The sequence below is a fragment of the Antechinus flavipes genome, chromosome 4 (assembly GCF_016432865.1).
Source record: "Antechinus flavipes isolate AdamAnt ecotype Samford, QLD, Australia chromosome 4, AdamAnt_v2, whole genome shotgun sequence".
NCBI classification, from domain to species: Eukaryota; Metazoa; Chordata; class Mammalia; order Dasyuromorphia; family Dasyuridae; genus Antechinus; species Antechinus flavipes.
In genome coordinates this window covers 31,916,612-31,937,837 of record NC_067401.1, presented here as the reverse complement: position 1 = coordinate 31,937,837, position 21,226 = coordinate 31,916,612, and the positions used below count along the sequence as shown (strand labels likewise).

Sequence of the window (21,226 nt, the reverse complement as noted above, 5' to 3'; positions counted from 1 at the left end):
TTGTATATCTATAAAATAGGTACACAAATATACATATACCTATATTCATCCCATATACCTATATATATCCAGGGTCATATAAAAATTTCTCAAGCAAAATGTCACAAACAGAAAAAGTTGAGAAGCCTTGGATTAGACTTGTCCTGGTTAACTCAGTTCAGGAGGTCATGTTTAGAGGTATCTAAAACCAAGAGCTAACAGGAAAACACCAGAAGTCTCCCCTGTAAAACAGAGGATAAAGCAGTTTTGCCATAATTATTTTAAATGACACTAAAGAGCAGATCCTGAACTCAGATTTTTAATTGTAAGGACATGTTTCCTTTTCCATACTATTCAGACCAGTAGGGGTGGCTCTACAGTCTCCTAGTGAGCCTCTCCATTCAAGGTGCAACACATTTAAAACTGAAAGAGGCTTTAGAGATACTAATAAAACCTCACTCATGTTACCAGCAACAAAATGAGGCTCAGATTTAAGCCTGAGGTTCTGCACTAGATTTCATAGGTAAGCAAACCAAGAATTTAAATCCAGAATCCTTTGGCTCCAAGTCCAGAAATTCTTCAATCTTATCATAGATTAATCATTCATTAAAGACTGTATCATTTCAAGGATATTCTTGGACAAGTACAGGTTAAATTATGAGGTATTTTCCAACTTTAACATTATGTGATTTTCTTCTAGAATATAGTGCTAGAAATCCTAACTGTATCAATAAGATTAAAAAGAAAAGACAAGGGAATAAGTTATAAAGTTACATATAAGGAAATAAAATTCTCTTTTTGAAAAAATTTAGAGAAGCAAAGAAAAAAATTAATAGGCAAATAGCTTCAGAAAGGATACAAAATAAAGCTATTAAAATAATTATTTTCCTGTAAATTACAAACAAAACCCAAGAGAAAGTAATATAAAGAAAGAGAACTATGATTCAAAGTAACTTCCAGATATATCTTTTGTAGTTGCTCTACAAAGTAGTCTTTAAAGAAAAAAAGGAAAGTTTACATAATTTGAATCATTCATTATGACTGGATCAAGAATAATAAAAATTAGTACATTATCCAAATTAATTTCCAGATTTAGTGCTATACCTAAACTACTGAAGAGTTACTTTATAGATAAATAACAAGAATTCATTTGGAGAAAAAGATCAAGATCCTCAGTAGAATGATTCTAGAATGTAGAAATGAAGAAGGGTCTACCATAACGATAACAGACTATATTTTTGTAACTATCAATACTATTTGATAGTGTTTAAAAAAATTAAAAAGTAAATTAGTGGAATAGCCTGGTCAAGGAAGACCAGAAAGCAAATGATACCTAGTAGCCTAGTATTTAATAAGTCCAGGAACATAAATTACGGGGGAAAGAAGTCACTATTTGACAAGAACTGCAGGAAAGCAGTTTGGGGAAGGGGGGAAGGAAAAAAATTAAAAAGACAGACCAGCATTTACACTATATGGCACAAAAACCTCAAAATGGATGCACGATGTAAATGTTAAAGATCATATCCATTAAAAAATTAGAGAATGGAGAGAAATCCCAAACCAGATAGAGATCCCCAAAGAAAAAAATAGGTTGTTTCAATTACATAAAATTTGAATCTTGAATAAAATCAATTCAGCTCAAAAAGAAGTGATTGTGTTAATACTCATATCATAATTTTTTTTTAAAAGAGAGATGATTTAGTTTTCACAGCTATGAGTAGGAGATATCATAAGAGCTAAAACTGGTCATTTTAATTACATAAAATTAAAGAGCTTCTACATAAATAAAACACATTTAAAGGAAAGCAGCTGAATGGAGGGGAAATCTTTGTATCGAATTGCTCTAAAAAAGGCTTGATATCCAAGATATTCAGATAACTAATATAATAATTATTAGATCACATGCAATTCCAAATGCTCCAAATCACTATATAAGAGAGATTCAAATTAAAACAACCCTGAAGTTGCAAGTCCCAAGTAGAAAATTAGCAAAGATGACCAATGACAGTAAAGGCCACATTCAATGTGGGAAGGGCTGTGGAAAGATAGGTACACTCCAACTTCATAGGTAAAGCTGTGAATTAGTATCACCTTTAGAGAAAAGGATTTGGAATGAGGAAAACAAAAACTAAAATGCTCAGATTCTGACCTCAAGATTTCACCTTGAGAGCACATATCTCAAGAAGGTCATATAAATCAAAGTCATCACCTACCCACTCAAAATAACAGTGGACAAGAACTGGAAACAAAGTAAGATGCCTATGGACTGAGGAATGACTTAATTAACTGTGGGACATAGATACAATGAAATTAAGACAGCTCCTGCACTGTAAGAAATGACATGTGACAGATACAAAGAGGCCCAGATACTTAGGGAAACTTATGCAAAATGAAGTAAGCAAGGGTAAGAAAGCAATATGGACAATGATTACAACCACTACCAGAAAAAAAACAAAAATGAATGCTTAAAAATTACATGAAAAAGCATGGCCCCAAAGAAAAGATGTTTTCCTTAGCTGAAATGGAAGTTACACAAATATGGAAAACTATGTATTTTCATATTTTTTCAACATATTGATTGGCTTTGCTGACTTTTTTCCTCTTCTTCCTCTTTTTCTTAAAAAAAAATCTTTTGTATATGGGATGCTCTCTGGGAATGAGAAGGGGGAGAAATACAAGGTGAAATGAAGGCAATGAAAGAAATTGAAAAACTGAAAGAATGAAAGAGAAAGGAAGGAAGGAAGGAAGAAAAAGAAGTGAAAGAACTTTTAGATTTCACCTCATCCTCATCACAATGGCAAAAACAAACATAGTCAGTACTGAAGTATATGTAAGAAAATAGGTACATTCCTATAGCACTGTTAGACAATTTGGAACTATCCAAGATAAGTCACTAACTCTTCATATAGTTCCTTGGGGAAACCTCTGTGTAAAAGAATTGAAAAGGGGGGTAGGGGATGGGGAGAGAACAGCCAAGAAGATAAAGAAGAGGAGGAGTGAGAAAGAGAAAAGAAGCCATGGAACGAGAACATCCAGTAAACAGTGTCACACTAAGATCCTGCGAGGTGCAACAATACTAAAGACAGATAACTATAGTGATTCCCAGAGGAAGATCTGATAGCATTTGTAAGGAACAAAGAAGCAGTTATTACAAAGAAGAATGTCATGGTGGCCAGAGAGTTAGCCTCCAAGCCAAGAAGTCTTGGGTTTTAACCTCCTCTCCAAAAATCTTCTCATAAGCTTGAAATGCAGAGGCAGAAGCAAGTTCTGTACACTAATGAAATCCTCAGCCCAGTCCGTTCCTGTCCCTTGCCTTCCAGTTTTGGTACTATGTTTTTAAATTGCATATCAAACCTGATTTCTTTAAAGTATATGTTTATTTTTAAATGCCAATATAGCCTTCCTTTGTGGCTTGTTCCCCCCATGCCCCCTCAAAGAATCCTTAGTTTTCTTCAAAGTTCAGTTTATTTCCAATTAATTATCTCCAGCATATTCTCCCTATATCCTATTCAGCCATAGTTGTTGTGAGCTCTTCCAGGGCAGGGCCCACTTTTTGTGCTTTGTATTCCCAGTAGTCAGCACAGACCCTAGCACTAAGCAGGTACATAATTTAATGTTTAATGACTTAATAAGCATCAATGAAAAGAGGCCTGTCCTGATTCATCTCACCCTCCATCCCCCCGATCAAACTCCCAAACTACTTTGCCCTTACTTTGTACATAGAGAGAGCATCTCTTTGCATGTACACAAGTTATCACCCGGAGAACCTAAGGGTCAGATTCTTGGGGTCAGAAGCTATTTCCTTTGTCTTTGTATGGCACAGTAGGTTCTTAATGAATGCTTCCTAATGGATTGCCAAACGGCTCCTGGTCACCAAGTATCACGAATACAAAAACATCCAATAAAATGCCTTTTCACTGTGAGCAACTCACCCTGATGACCTCTGGTTGCCAATTTTTGCCTATAGAACTTCCATTTCAAGATGCAGAATTAAGATTGAAAAAAAACTCAAAAACTTCCCCTTCTAAAGGAAGAGTCCCCATTGCAATTGCTGCTGAGCAGGGCAACTATGTGGGTTAAACATCCAAAGAAACTTCTTAGAGCACCAAATGCAAAATATATTCACTTTTTAGAGTACCCTGCCAAAGAAAAAACGAACAACCCTGAAAGCAAATCAAAGGAGAAGTCACAGAGGTGGAGAACACAAGAGCAGCCTCCACAGTGGCTGGAGGACACAGTTTACAAGCCTTTGCCTTCTGGCATCCATTCACCAGCCCCAAGAATGTGAATTCTTCTCAGGGGGCAGATTAAATGGAGATTCCTTCTATTTATTTTAATCCCTAAGGTTCACACCAAGAATAAGTCGGGTACCACCATTTGTTTGTGTCTGGTAATAGCTCACAAGTGCACAATGTTTTACAATTTACAGAGGGACTTCCTCTCAACAGCCCAGTAAGGGAGAAACTGCAAAAACTGTTATCCCCATTTTGGAAATAAGAAAATTGAGGCTTAATGAAGGGAGTTGTCCAAGATAGCACACGGAAGAAGTGGGGAAGGAGGTAAGCAAAGCCTCAGCTAGTGATTTCCAATTCAATGCTCTTTTCTCCACAACCCATGTGAAACCCAACCCCTTCCCACTACATTGCATCATACCAACCAAGAACATCATAGATTTAGCCCAGAAAAGGTTCTTAGAGATCTTCTGATCCCCTCCCTCCACAAGGGAGAAATTTGAGGCTGGGGAGGGATTGCCCAAGATCAGATGAAGCAAAGGCAGAGCCTCCTTCCACGCCCAGAGACTCCGAATTCTAACCCTTTCCCCCACCATATCACATCACCTCATCCTCATCTACTCGAATATTCATGTACACAATTGGAACTGCCCCACAAACACGAACTTGAAAAGAAAACACGTTTCAATGATATTACGTCTGTGAATCTCTGTTACTAATTATTCTATACCCATATACTATGGGGTATAAAGCATTGAGATGACTGTACAAGGAAGTTATGTTCTAGATATCTTTCCTCCTGACTCAAGTGAACGAATGCACATCAAAATGTGAAGCTGGATAGCCACGTCTTACAGGCTGGAAATGGCCTGTGAATCCCAACGGATGCATAGTTAATCTTTTCGAAAGAAAAATACATTATTTTCAGAGTGCCAAATCACATCAAACATAGAATGGGCTTATAAAGAAGTATTCAAATAAGATCCAGACTAAGCCTAGGTATTTTAAAAATTATAAAGAATACTGGTATAAGGAAAACTTATAGCTTTGAAAGGTTTTCCTCAGAAACTGGACCTCAGCTTTTCCCATACTGTGTAGTCTACAAACATCAGGAAAACTAAGTTTTTTAGGCAGGTGTCCTGATGACAGAGTGACTTCAGCAGAAGAGACATCTTAAACATAGGGATCATCTTGAAATCTATTTGTAGAATACTTAGGAGGAATACTCTTGCGAGAAGCAAAGTAATGAAACGATTAACATATATGTTACCATAATCATTATTAAAATTCTAATATTTAATAAAGACAGCAAAGTTAATCTAATGTAAACTATGATTAAAAGAAAACATTAAAATTGCCATAATTTTTACATTTCTGTCAGCTATGTTAGGAATTATTGCCTCAAAATCAAACTTGGATTTTAGAATCAGATATCTTTGTTTTTATGTTATTAACCAAAATTCAAGTTACAACAGGCCTTAGTGCCCCAAGTGATCTTCGCTGAAGGGTCCATTGAAGCCTGCCAACATAAAGATCCAAACATGCCGACAAAGGAAAATAAAATAAAGATGATGAAAATAAGAACTTGGGGATAGATTTGGGGTACTCTCCAAAGAAGGTCAAACAGGACCTAATGAAAAAGGAAGCAAACCCACTGACCTGGTTTCCCCGGCCTGATTGAAGCAACGCTACCTGCCTCCATTTCTCCCTAGTAAAACAGCAAATGACAAAGCACAAGTGTCCCGTGTGAATGAAGTCTGATGCTCAAATATCAAAGGGCCCTTAGAGATGATCCCATTTTAGGGAGTGGAAAAACTGAGTTTCAGAGGGACTCGACTTCAAAGCTAGTTTGGTAAATGCCAGATCTAAAACCAGTCTTCATGATTTCTAGTTCAATGTTCTCATTATACCCCAGTTGTGTTTAACAAACTGAAAAAACAAGCAATTTTTTTTTCTAGTTCCAATTCTGTGTAGATCACATACAAATAAAGTTGGCCACAAGAACAAACTGGAACAATAAACATTTGATGAATAAGGGCTGGGAAGGATGTTCTAAGAGGTGAAGGTGAAGGTGAAAGATTTAATCTGGTTTTATGGAACAACAAAGTGGAGCAGTAAACAAAGCAGCAGTAAACAGAGAAGACTGACTCTGGATATGAGGGGAAAGAGAGAATTCATAAAAATATGTAAAGGAATTTCCTCCACATTGAATCAGATAGTAAATGGAATGCTGACAAGAGTTTGAAAACTAATGATAGGAGCCTAAATAAATAAGAAAAAAATAATGAATACAATTCAAACATTATGATTCAACTTTTTCAGAATATTGTTCCTCTGAACTTTTTCCCCATTATATAGGGGTGGGGAAGGGGAATTCTAATTCTCTTTGACTTTTCTTTAGGTATTCTCTCCCAATACTCAGTCACTTCAAAACCCTCCTCTCCCAATCCTCAAATCACTTAATGTTAAGGCACTAAGACTTAATACAAATCAGAATTTTTAAAAGGTGAAATGAGCCCAGCGGGGCAGCATTGCACTCCAGACCCAGGTGAAGGAGCAAGACAACAATGGCACCTACCATTCAGACAATATTTCACATTCACCATCTCATTAAATCTACAGTAAATATAATGAAATGACAGAACTAGAGAAAAGGGTATGATAGAAAAAATGCTTCCCTTAAATAGCCAGGGAAATGCTGATGAGGTGAATAGTAGGATACTTTGAACCGAAATCACAACAATATAATTATCAGATATTTCCCAACCAAGCCTTTTCTTCCTAGTCCTAATACAAAATCCATAAAAATCTCTGGATTCTTCCAGATGAATATAAGCCAAATTTAAACACAAAATTGAGAGCTGGAAGGGGGCCTAGAAGATAAAAACTAGGTCAGAGAGCTCTTTAATCAATCAATCAATCACCTAATATTTATTAAGCGCTTCCTATGTGCTAGATACTGTGCTAAATGCTGGAGATAAAAAGAGACAAAAGCCAGCTTGCAAGGAGCTCCCAGACTAATGGGGTTAACCACAAGCAAACAACTTTGTACAAACAAGCTAGAGACAGGCTCAATTGGAGGTAGTGGCAGAAGAAAGACATTTGGAGAAAATGGGACTTTTAGCTGAGACTTCAAGGAAGCCAGCAAGTAAAGATGAGAAAGGAAAGTCTTCCAGGCAGAGAGAAATGAACTGTTTTGGTATCACAGGCCCATTTAGTAGTTTGACCAAGCACATCAACCCCTTAGACTCTTATTTCTAAATATTTAAAATCAAACTCAACAGATTAAAAAGGAAACCAGATATGTTGAATACAATTAGTATAAAACTAAAAATTTAAGGGCATGGACCACATGAAATATATTCAATTGAGAACTCCTGAACTTGACAAACTCCACCATTGTACAGACTGATAAAGAGAGGTTACTCAAAGTTAAGTGACTTGTTTAAGGTCACAAGGGGAGGTAGCATTCACTCACCACAGGGCTTTCTGGCTCCAAATTGTTTCCCCATCTTCCTCAGAGTAATCCCAATATTCCATTTATCAAGCAAGACTATGAAGCAAAAGTGACAGCTCTTTTACAACTTCCCAGAGAAGGGGTTCAAAAAGTTAGAGTATTAAATCTAATAGATCACTTCTAAATTCCCAAGTCTCTGAGAGAGCCTTTCAGAAAATGCTCAATAAACTAAGGAAAAGGAAGCTTACCCTTGATCTTAGAAGATTACAGGGAAGCCCTCATTTCCCCAATAGCTTATTATCAGGATGTAAACTATAATTTCAAATTTCACATAAAGGTATTTAAAATCACATATCTAAGCCCATCAGATGCCTTTCATTTCTCTGAAGTACACAGCTTAGCTGGTAGCCAAAGCTATATTTCCTCCAAAAGGTGAAATTCTTTGAGATATAAAAGAATGAATCCAAAAATCAATAAAAGAACTAGAAACAGGCAGCAGTTTATAAGGTCTTTCACTGGCAACCCTAAGTAGTGTTAAAATAAAGTGCTGGATTAAGGCTAAAAGAAAGTATGCAATCAGAAGCTTGTACCTCAAAGAATAACTACTGTAAGTACCATTTTTAGGAAAAATATTTAAAGTTTTAGAGAAGAACTCCAGTTCTATAATAGGCAACAAATGGAACAGATTTCCATGTGGGTCTAGATTTTTGTTTTAACAGAAGCTCTTTTGATATTATTTCCCAGGAGAAAAAAATATTCAAAAGTCATTCTTCAAAAGATTCCAATTAACAAACTATTTCATAGATCTATTTTCATTTGAAACTGTCAATGTGAGAACATTTTAAAATTCTTAAATACAAGTATTATAAGTAGTAGAATTTTTAAAATTTCATTTCAAAATTATCTTAAATAATACATATGTTGAATTGTATCTATATGTGTTTGTTCAGATTTGTGATTCCAGTGAAATAGGGAGACAATTGCTGGTTTGGCATCTTGGCCACTGACCTGGATTGGCGACTCATCCCTAATCTATTCTCAGGAAGCTACCTAGGACACTGCGATGAGAAGTAACCTGTCAGTGATGGTCTGTTAAAGACAGGCCGCCATCTTGCCTCTTGTCTTTTACACACACATACACACACACACAGAGTTAAGGCCCCTCAGAAGTGCCCATCTTCATTTATTGAAGCTTCCGATATGAATCATCATACAACAATTTACTATTCTAAACATAAAATAAATATTTCCTATTCCAAAAAAAAATTGCTAAAACTGTCCTTCAAGGTCAAAAAAAAAGTATGGATTACATTTTTCTATAATAGGATGAAGTCTTCCTACCCTCAAGATAAGATTTTAAATGAGACAAAAGAAACATACCTACATTTCATAAATACAAGCTGATTCTTTGAAAAGTTATACTTTAATGGCAGAAATTAGGCATGGACCCACACTTAACACCATATACCAAGATAAGATCAAAATGGGTCCATGACCTAGGCATAAAGAACGAGATTATAAATAAATTAGAGGAACATAGAATAGTTTATCTCTCAGACTTGTGGAGGAGAAAGAAATTTGTGACCAAAGATGAACTAGAGACCATTACTGATCACAAAATAGAAAATTTTGATTATATCAAATTAAAAAGCCTTTGTACAAACAAAACTAATGCAAACAAGATTAGAAGGGAAGCAACAAACTGGGAAAACATCTTCACAGTTAAAGGTTCTGATAAAGGCCTCATTTCCAAAATATATAGAGAACTGACTCAAATTTATAAGAAATCAAGCCATTCTCCTATTGATAAATGGTCAAAGGATATGAACAGACAATTTTCAGAGGATGAAATTGAAACTATTACCACTCATATTAAAGAGTGTTCCAAATCATTATTGATCAGAGAAATGCAAATTAAGACAACTCTGAGATACCACTACACACCTGTCAGATTGGCTAAGATGACAGGAAAAAATAATGATGAATGTTGGAGGGGATGCGGGAAAACTGGGACACTAATGCATTGTTGGTGAAGTTGTGAACGAATCCAACCATTCTGGAGAGCAATCTGGAATTATGCCCAAAAAATTATCAAATTGTGCATACCCTTTGATCCAGCAGTGTTTCTATTGGGCTTATATCCCAAAGAAATACTAAAGAAGGGAAAGGGACCTGTATGTGCCAAAATGTTTGTAGCAGCCCTATTTGTAGTGGCTAGAAATTGGAAAATGAATGGATGCCCATCAATTGGAGAATGGCTGGGTAAATTGTGGTATATGAATGTTATGGAATATTAATGTTCTGTAAGAAATGACCAGCAGGATGAATACAGAGAGGACTGGCGAGACTTACATGAACTGATGCTAAGTGAAATGAGCAGAACCAGGAGATCATTATACACTTCGACAACGATATTGTATGAGGACATATTTTGATGGAAGTGGATTTCTTTGACAAAGAGACCTGAGTTTCAATTGATAAATGACGGACAAAAGCAGCTACACCCAAAGAAAGAACACTGGGAAATGAATGTGAACTATCTGCATTTTTGTTTTTCTTCCCGGGTTATTTATACCTTCTGAATCCAATTCTCCCTGTGCAACAAGAGAACTGTTCGGTTCTGCAAACATATATTGTATCTAGGATATACTGCAACATATCCAATATATAAAGGACTGCTTGCCATCTAGGGGAGGGGGTGGAGGGAGGGAGGGGAAAAAAATTGGAACAGAAACGAGTGCAAAGGATAATGTTGTTAAAAAAAAAAAAAAAATTACCCTGGCATGGATTCTGTCAATATAAAGTAATTATTAAATAAAAATTAAAAAAAAAAAAGAAAGAAAAGTTATACTTTAAAACTGCCAAAATCTAGTTATTGATTCCAAACCTTTTTAAACTCTAAAGCAGCCACAAATTTTCCTATTTGTTCCAAAGAACAATCAATACCCTTCCTAAATTTCCTTCCTAATCCTTCATGTTCTTGATAGGATTCCCAAACAAGACAAGGAAGAGAGTGTGAAGTACTAAAATGGCAAGATAGCTCATATTCTTACTAGCAGAATGATGCAGTGGCACTGAAATATTCAATTTCTACTAATAGAAGGGGGAATCCATAAGAACAATTCCATCAAAAACAAGCTTTCACAAGGGGCAGTCTACAGGACTAGTCTATTGCAAATAACAGTATCTTCTTTGGTATCAGTATCATTGGTAACAGTATCAATGTATTGGTTGGGTTTGGTGAAATTTTTTTCCCTCTTTTTTAAAAGTATTTTAATATACAGCCCTCTGGAAGGGGGAAGAAGGAGGATATGGGAGAAATGTGAGTGATGAAAAAACAAACAATATCAATAAAAATCTATTTTTAAAAATGCCTTCACAGGATCAAGAATAATATTTAATATGCAGACGATTCTCAAATCTACCTCTCCTGCCCAACCTCTGGTCATCTCCAATCTGTCACTGGCAACTGCTTTTCAGACATCTCCAAAAAATTACATTTCCAACAAAGACCTTAAATTCATTAGGTCTAAAACAGAATTCAGTCTCTTTTTCCCACACCCAGTCCCCAGCCCCACATTGCTATCTATCTCCCCAGTTACAGCAGAGGGCAACATCATCTAGTCCCTCAGTCTCACAATAGTTTGAGCCCCAAACTCAGATTGAATGTAAATAGCAATCATTTCTGCTTTGGCTAGAATCCCTGGGGATCCCCTCCCATATTTATTTATTTATATTTTCTTTCTTTCTTTTCTCTCTCCCTCTCTCGTCCCCTCCCTTCCTCCTTCCCTCCCCCTCTCTGTGTCTGTTTGTGTGTGTGTGTGTGTGTGTGTCTGTCTGTCTCTCTCTCTCTCTCTCTCTCTCTCTCTCTCTCGGTGAAAAAGAAGATTCTTTGCCTCGGATGCTGCCCAATTTTACTCCCTGAATAGGCATTGCTTCAGTCAAACTGAGACTTGTAGAAGACCTTAGCTTAAAAAGGCCCAGGAAGGGGCAGCTAGGTGGCACAGGGGATAGAGCACCAGCCCTCAAGTCAGGAGGATCTGAGTTCAAATCTGATTTCAGACACTTAACACTTCCTAGCTGTGTGATCCTGGACAAGTCAGTTAACCCCAATTGCCTAAGAAAGAAAGAAAGAAAGAAAGAAAGAAAGAAAGAAAGAAAGAAAGAAAGAAAGAAAGAAAGAAAGAAAGAAATAAGAGGCCCAAGTCTCCCATTGCATCCAGGGCCACCTCCACTCATCCTGATCTGTCTTGCCACTGGACCCAGATGGCTCTGGAGGGGACAGTGAGGGAGGTGGCCATCCAGTTTACTTGCCTGTCAGAGCATCACCTCCCTGATGTCATGGTCTTCTTGGAGAACAAAGGACAAACAACACTCACAATGTAGAAGTCATCCTGGATTCCTTACTATCTCTCTCAATCTCCCAAGGTCTGATTTCATTTTTGCAGCTCACCGAGTTTCCTTTAAGGGAACTCCCCACAGCAGTGTCACATTTCCATTACTCCCCCGCCCCCTGCTCCCCCAGGCCCTCATCAGCAGATGGATGCCTGGACCACTGGAACAGCCAGGTGAGGGTAGGCCGGTCTCAAGTCTCTCCCCATTCTGATCTCAATCACTTTTGGTCTCCTAAATTGCAAATCTAATCATGTTACTGCTCACTCAGTAAATTCCAGGGGTTCCCTAATGCCTCCAGGAGCAAATACAAAATGTTCTATGTGGCCTTGAAAGCCCTTCAGCACCTAGCCCCCTACCTTTGCAGAATTTTTACACCTTCCTGGACACAATTCCTCCAGCCAGTGATATGAGCCTCCAGGCTGTACCACGAACAAAACACTCCATTTTCTTGGCTCCAGGCATTTTCTCTGGCTGTCCCTCAATACTTGGAACACGGCCTCGCCTCAATTCCACCTACTGATCTCCAAGACTTCTGTTAAGTCCTGACTAAAATTCCATTTCCTATAGGAAGTCTTTCCCAATTTCTCCTAATCTAAAGCCTTCCTTCTGTTATTTATTTCCTATTTATCTAGTACAGAGCTTGTCAATATATATTTGTTTGCATATTATATCCCCCATAGATTATGATCTCCTTAAGGGCAAGTGCCCCAGACTCTTAGCTTTTTGTATCCTAAGCTCCTAACACAATAACTGGCACATAGTAGACTCTTAGTCAATGTTTACTTATTGATACTAAGGAGGAAAAAAGCTATAGCAATAAAATGTGTATTATGATAATACAAAAAATAATACCACTGAGGCATCAAGTCAAAGACAAAGTCTAAGGCTTAGTATACCAAGAAAACATTTCAGAAATCAAGAAAATTCTTTATAACAGTCACAGAATCTTTTTCTTGTTCTTGTTGCTATTCAGTCTAGTCAATCTCTGTCACCCTCCTTCGAAGTTCTCTTGGCAGAGATGCTGGACAGGTTTGCCATTTCCTTCTCCAGCTCATATGGCAGATGAGGAAACTGAGGCAACAGAAATGATTGCTATTTAAACCCCCTGGGGTTAAATGACTTGCCCCAGGGTCACACAGCCAGGAAGTGCTATGTGTCTGAGGCCAGATTTGAACTCAGGTCCCCCTGACTTCAGGGCTGGTACTGCACCACCACTTGCCCCAAGTCACAGAATCTTTAGGAGTTGGAAGATCACCTCCCTCATTCAGCTGAGGTAAGAAGCTGAGGCTTGGAGAAGCTCAATGACTTGCCCAAAAGCCTCATATTTTTTGTTCGTCCAGTTCTGCAGATTCCTAATCCAACACTTCCATTACTATCTCTCCTAAAGAGTCGAGTCAAAAGGAAATACAAGAACACTATTTTTATTCAAATGAACGTCCTACTACTGGGTTAGTTCCCACCAGACCTCATGGCACCCTTCTGTTGTTTCTGCCATTCTCAAGGCCAAAGATGTGTATCACATGGATATGGTCCCTGTGGGAAAAGCGGGCTCCCATGAGCCTTAGGAAAAGGCCACCTCTGACCAACACCCAACAGTAATAACTTCACAGCCAAAGAACTAGAGATCTTACTAACAGGCAACATCAACATGCTGGAGAGAATAGAAAACCAGCAGCAACAGAACACTTCTGAAGCTTTAGACTTCTCCAAATGTGCTCCCATCCATCAGACCCTTGCATCGTGCCACAATATCCCTTCTCGGGCAGATGGGGATCCTCTGTAGGGAGGGAAGGCTTGCTCAGATTCCACAGTTACTCAGGCCTCCAGGAGCCTTTCACTGGAAAACAATAAACACAACATTTGTGGAAGACCTTCTGGGGGTTCACCAGTTTCCTCTCTCAGAGACTGCTACCTCTCCAAATAGAAAATCTGCATTTTAAGCACACCACCAAACTTACACATTCAACCTTATCATCACTTCATAAACAAAAATTGAGATGTGCTAACCCACAAATGGCAGGTAGGCTGGTGCTGGGTCTTGACGCTCCATTCCAGACAAGAATTAGGGCCCACTTAGGAAACTGAGGCCCAGAAGGAATAAATTAGCTGGTATTGACAGAGCGCTTTGTGTGAAGGGCCATACAAATATCTCATCTGGTGCTTACAATCACCCTGAGAAGAAGGTGTTATCTTCCTTTTACAGGTGAGGAAACTGAGGCTGACAGAGGTAGTAACTTGGCCAAGGCGGCAAGTATTTGAAATCAATCTTCTTGACTCCAGGCCAGAGATCTCTCTACTGCACTGTCCAGCTACTATGTGACTGACTTATCTAAATTCATACAACCAATCAGAAAAGTAATATTCTGGGAGGTACCCAAGGCATATTGTTCTTGTTGCTATTCAGTCTAGTCAATCTCTGTCACCCTCCTTCGAAGTTCTCTTGGCAGAGATGCTGGATGGGTTTGCCATTTCCTTCTCCAGCTCATATGGCAGATGAGGAAACTGAGGCAAACAGTGTTAAGTGTCACAGAGTTAATAAGTTTCGGAGACTCAGGATGACGAGTCTCCAACTCCAAACCTGGTGCTCTATGCACTGTGCCACCTAGCATTACACACAAACACACACACACACACACACACACACACACACACACACACATTTATTTAAGATACAGTCCAAAAAGGAAAGCATTTGGAAGCTGGAAAATTAATTAAAAATCTAGTAGGATAATAGAGAAGTAGATCTGCTGCACTGAAAATGAAAATGGACTCCCAAGGCATGTGGTAGGCACTTAATAAATACTTGTCATTTATTGTTTCAAAGTAATAAATAACAGAACCCAATAAAAGGCTAAAGGGTAGAGGGGGGTGGCGCTGGGTGGCAGTGGATAGAGAACTTGCCCCAAGTCAGAGAGATTCTGGTCAAGTCTGACCTCAGACATTACTACCTATATGACCCTGGGCAAGTCACGATACCCAATTGCCTCAAAAACAAACAAACAAATAAACAAACAAAAACCTAAAGGAGATGAGGAGGTAAAAAGGATTACTGTGGTCCTAGGACCTGACAGAAATGGTACATCAAAATAAAAGAACTGTAGAACAGAAGAAATGTTTCTTATGATTTCCTCACTTGACAAGCAGGGAAACTGAGGTTAAGTACCTTGCCCCCTCCCTCTAAAAAGTGAGTTCCCAGTTAATTTTCCAAGCCAAGGCTCTTTTCCTTCTATGAGACAACCACCACCCTCATCAGGTTTGAGGGGAGACCTTGGAGCCAACACCCAGTGGTTCTCAGGCACCTAGGTCATAAGTTCTCTGGGTCTCAGTTTCCTCCACTGTCTCACTTGAAGATTTTTAAATTCCCAGCTCTAAATCCTATGATCCTAATTGGAAAGAAGTATGGAGGAGCCACTGTCTTGAGTCTGAAGTCTTATAGATGCTATGAACGGTCCAAGGAAGAGGTTGGAGCCAGGATGCTAGGGGATAGGGGGTGTGAAGCTGGAAGTGACAGCAGAAGCCCCCGGTAGACAGTCAGACAGCTAGGGGCAAAGACTCAGGGAAGCGCCCCCAAGAGGAGAACCAGGAGATTACTGGGTGTGAGTAACTTTCTGGTAGGGAACAACCAAAGGGACTTTAACAAGGAGGGAATACCAGCCTCATAAAACTAGAGGCAGAACCAATGATGATCCAGGTCAGGCAAAGTGAAGATAAAGGAAACCTCATCAGATCCTGGAAAGAAATCTATAGAAAAACTCACAATGCTAGAAGAGGCAATTGTGATCATAAGATCACCAGAAAAAATGGGGAAAAACTCTATCCAATGGATAGAGTAATGATTTTTTCGACTTTGTTGCTAGTTGTTTAGCTGTATCCAATATCCGTGACCCCATTTGGGTTTTTATTGGCAGAGATCCTGGACTGGTTTGCCATTTTCTCCTCCAGCTTATTTGACAGATGAGGAAACTGAGGCAAACTGGGTGAAGTAACTTGCACATGTTTTCACAGATGGTGAGTATTAGAAATATTATTCAGGAAATATCATTAGAAGTATTATTCAGGAAAATGAGTCTTTCTGACTCCAAGCCTGGTGCTCTAATCAATGTATCACCTAGCTACCTAATTAGACAGATAAAAAGATAAGCAAATACATAAATACATAAATAAGGTAGCTGTGCAAAGCAGGGCTTACAATACACTTTTCTGTGTTATGGACCCCATTGGCAGTCTGAGAAGGCCTAGGTACAGGCTCAGAATGTTTTTAAATTCATAAAATATATATAATTACAAAGGAAACCAAATTATTTTGAAATATAATTATCAAAATACATAAAAAACAAGTTCACAAACCACAGATTAAAAACCTCTGGAGATGCAGATGATTTTAAAAGAGATAGGGGAATTATTTTTTTAATCAGAGGTTTGTTTTCCCCTAATTGACTGTGAACTCCCTCATTAGACTATGAGCTCCTTGAAAACAGGGAATAGTTTTTACTTTATTTTTAATAAGCATAGTAGGAACTTAATGAATACTTGTCGATTTTACTTATCTTTTCCCCCAGAAGGGCAAAAGCATAAAAGCCAGCATTGACATTTGTTTAAAAAAACAAACAAACAAAACAGGACAACAACAACCACTACCATTAATCCAGCCCAAAGAGTATCTGACTCATGATTTAACCACACTGGAAATCATTTGAAGTACCTTTTCTTTTCCTATATAAAGGCTATTCTAATTAGCATGTGATTTCAAGAAAAGAAGAATTGTCAATTGTCATTGCTTACAAAAGAAAAAGAAAGGGAAGAGAGGGATGGAAGAAGGGAGGAAGGAAGGAAAGAAGGAAGGAAGGAAGAAAGGAAGGAAGGGAGGGAGGGAGAGAGGGAAAAAGGGAGGAAGGGAGAGAGGGAGGGAAGAAGGGAAGGAGGGAAGAAGGAAGGAGGGAAAGGAGGGAGGGAGGGAGGCAGGGAGGGAGGAAGGAAGGAAAGAGAAGGGGAAGGAAGGAAGGAAGGAGAGAAAAAAGGGGGGGGGGATGACAATTACCTAAGGCAGGTTTAATACATATATACCTTTTTTCCCTCAGTACTTATTTTACTTGTCTTGAATTGAACTCTGACAAATAAAGTTCAGCAAAGTTCTGGCTACTTGTTCCAACTTCCTAGAGACAACATAGAATCCCAATCTCCTCTCTGCAGAAATAACCCAGAGATTGGCCCTCTGAAGTGCTTCCTGAAGTAAGGAACAGCAGGCTTGCCCCAGGAGAGCCACAGGATGAAATGCCTCTGAAATCCTCCCTTCCCAACTAGGCAAAGGCTAGGTCAAAACAGAAAACTGAAAAATAACAATTCTAAATAGCAGATCCAGAGTCTGGGCTCAGGCATTTCTAACTTATAATACTTAGCAAATATAACTAACAGTGATAATAACAATAACTGAGGTTAATGCTAGACATCCGCTAATTTCTAGACATCCACTTATACTGATGTTATGTTCCCTGCCTTCCGGATAGAATAGAAGCTCCTTGATAGCATTTCATAAATGCTTATGGTACTGAAATGCCTTGGCTTCGGGGATTATTTTTGCTAATCTGAGATGTAATAAGATTTAAAAAAAATTGTTTATCATGCCCTATGAACTGATTTTAAAATAACTGATATACTGCAAAAAAAAAAAAAGTGTCAGATGTAAGGATCTAAATTCAATCTATACAACTTTGCAAAAACGGTGTAAATTTAAAAAACTCTCGTTAATCTCTGAGAAAGTTTCACTAAGTAGCAAGTAATAGCAATATAATTCCAAACAGAAGCCAATGAAATTCAGGCCCACAAATGATTTATGTTAAATGAAGACTCACTTTACTCACAAATACTAAATATCCCCTCCAAATGGTCATCAATTTGATCATAAAAATAGATTCCATCCTTAAATAAAAGGAGCACATCCTTTCTTGGGTACTAAACTCTTAATTAACTTTTTACCTATCTCTATATATAAAATGCATGAAACATCCCTCTGCAAGTGCCGAGCATTTTTTCTGGCTAGTCCCCAATATTCTCCTGCCTCTGTTCCCACAACTGACCTCCCTCATTTCCTTTAAAGCCAAACTAGAATCTCACTTTCTCCAGGAAGCCTTCCCTAATCCCTCTTAACTGCAGGGCCTTTTTCTCTCCCTCCCCTCCCCCTTAATTATTTCCGATTTATCCCAGTTTGCTTTGTATATCTTTGTATGTATACTGTCAGTCCCATAAAAAGGAATGTTCTTTCCCCTCTTTAGAATCTATAAAAATGAGCACAGTACTGGAACATAGCAGATTTTTAAGAAATACTGATTATCTGATATTGATTTGGCTTTCTTTCAATTTCCCTGAGGTGGGGAAACAGTTTGACTATTTCTTCCAGAACAGAAAACTTTCAGCAGTACTTAGGTAGATTTAATATCTTTCTCCAGTCAGGGTAGACTATGTAGATTGTCAGCTGCATAATGACAATGGAAACCTGCTCCCTCCAAAGGCCACTTTTGTCAATGATAAAAATGAATAATTCACATTTACACGGTGCTTTCCAATTCACAAAGCACTTTCCACACAAATATCCAGAGAAAAGGAGCAGTTTTACCAAAAATACAAACAGATTTGATGCTAAATAATTTGCCCAAAGTTGCCGATCCGGAAGCAGCCTTCCACCCCAGGTCGGATGGCTCAAGCTCTTTCCCCCATACTCCATTCTGGAAAACTCGAAAGCCAGAACAGACTTTCCCTACAAATGAAGGTCTAAAACAGTCACTTAACCTTTCCGTGACTCAGTTTCCCACCCAAAAAAGTGAAAGCCGCTTCCCTCCAAGAGAATTAGAAATATGGATGACACTTTGTTGGTCCTTCAGCAGTAACTTCACGTAGGGCTTCCTAAAAATGCTCCTTTTCTACGGCCCCTCCCCACGTCAGCTAGTAAGCTTTAATATACCAAGGAGGAACTGGCTGGATATACCTTCCCCTTCATTACACAGGAGGAGCAGAGAAAAATGCTTCTGTTTAAATAGCTAGAGTCCTTAACTTTTAACAGATGTTGGCAAGCCTGAATCCACAATATACATAACAAAGGAAACTTCAAAGCCTCAGGCCTTTTAACACTGGGGACACAAAGAGAAATATTTTCTTGCATTACTGGGCACACAATTAGAACCGTTCCGTTTTTCAGTTAGGAAAGCTTTTTTCCGGTGATATTATGGATATGCATAGGAAGTCAATAATTCAAGGTGAATCCCATAGAACTAATCAAGGGCGGCAGGGGGAAAGAGAGGGAATGAAAGAAACACAGAATGCCTTCCTGGGCTGTCAATCAAAGGAGAAACTGCTTTGGGGTGTTTCTAACAAGATAAAAACGAGACACAAGGAGCCTTTTCACGAGTTAAATTTCCAGCGTCTATCCTAATAATAATAAATGAATTAAATGTAGCAACAATTTACTCCTCCTGATGGTGAAATCAGGTAAGATGCACAGTCTTGGCTGGTGCTGCCTGGAGACAGGATGGACTAGATAACTCTTTCTGGAGATTTTCTTCAAGTCCAAGATTTAGTCTATTTAGTTTATGTTGCCCCCTCCCCATTCTCTCCTCTTTCCTCCTCTCCCCGTCCCCTTCTCCTTCAGATGGGTCATAAACACTACACAGCTCACCAAGAAATGTTTATCGATCCTATAAAAGAACTGCCCCCACCCCATCAGTTTCATGTTTATTACACACAGTAAACAAAACGGATTAGCTCAACATTAGCCAATTCCCTTCTCCTTGGGGCTCACACAACCAAAAAATCGCCCCTAAGAAGCCTCCCCAACCTCCCCGAGCGACACAATGGTAACTCGAGGTGGTCCCGGCCACCAGAGCCCACGGTCACCTCCGCCCAGGGACTCGGCAAGTGTGACACTCCGGAAAAGTCCCATCCTTAGCCTAGGGGATTCCGCAAGAATTCTCAATGAAAGTGCTCTTACACGTCTCATAGTTAGAGGCAGACATTGGGCAAGGCGGAAGGGAGCCCCTCTCCCGCGACACATTCCAGCTGCCCGGGCTCTGGGACCCCCAAACGGTATCCCCACTTCTCCTTCCCCTCCCCACCTCCCGCCCCAGATTCTCACTTGTGCGAGTAATGATCATGGGGGGAGCGGGGAAAAGAAGCAGGACCAAGGAAAATGAAAAGGGGGGGGGAACACAATCTTGGGAGGGGTGGCAGAGCCCTAGGAGAGCTCACCGACAGGCACTGGGGGTGGGGAAGCAGCAGGGACGAGGGCACAAAGTCAGGAGGGAAACCTGCCTTCAAGTCTTTCTTTTAAGTGAGGAAGCAAAAGAAACGGCTCGGGGGAGGGGGCGGTGCGAAATGGGGAGAGGGCGGTGTGGGATGGGGGGCGCAATCATGCAATCCTTAGGGCCTCAAACTAGGAGGAAGACTGGGGAGAAGGAAAGAAGAAAATCTTCCTCTTTGCTTACCCCCATTCAAAAAAATAGGAAGGTGGGGGTGGGGGCTGATTAGAACCAGATGCACAGCCCAACCGGACCCCCAGGCTCCCAGCCCCATCCCCGGCCGAAGGGCCGAAGGGAGGGCCCCTCACACACCGGGGCTGTCCCCCGCTGGGCAGCGACTCCCCAGTGCCCAGCACGAACCCCGGGCACCTCGGCGCTCCGAACGCCGGGCCTCATGGCCCCGCCCCCGCCCCCAGGGGCGCCCGGCGGGGGGAGGGGGTCGGCGCCGCTACCCCCGGGGCCCCCCGCCCCGACCGGCCCGTTACCTGCTCATCGAAGCGGTTCACCACGGCCTGGACCCATTCCACCGGCTTGTGCGCGGCCATGTCCGCCCCGCAGCCGGGGGGCTGGGGCGGAGGGCGACGGTCGGCGGGCTCGGGCGCCCCCGGGCCCGGCCGAACCGGGGAGGGGCCGGGGGCCCCGGGGGAGGGGGCCCGGGCGGGGGGCGGGGGGCGCTCCGGGCTCCCTCCCGCGGGGGTGGGGGCCGGGGCCGGCAGCCCGAGGGGAGGGGGACGGGGGGAGGGGGCGTCGGCGGGCAGACCGGGGGAGGGGGGAAGGGGAGAGGGGAGGGGGGGAGCCCTCTGGGTCGCTCTCCCCACTAGCGCCGTCTCCCCTCAGCCATCCCAGCCCCAGACGCCGCCATGACACCCCACCGGAAG

The 21,226-nt window shown here is 40.4% G+C and overlaps 1 protein-coding gene across 1 annotated transcript in view; it reads right to left on the bottom strand.

Moving 5' to 3' along the window:
- Positions 1 to 20,946, bottom strand: part of NF1 (neurofibromin 1) — a 236,938-nt gene extending 215,992 nt beyond the window's left edge. Inside the window, exon 1 of the mRNA XM_051992369.1 lies at positions 20,834 to 20,946. Coding sequence (XP_051848329.1) covers positions 20,834 to 20,893 — 60 coding nt within the window. The 5' untranslated portion in view covers positions 20,894 to 20,946. The remainder of the gene's footprint in view (positions 1 to 20,833) is intronic.
- Between the last annotated feature and the right edge of the window lie 280 nt (positions 20,947 to 21,226).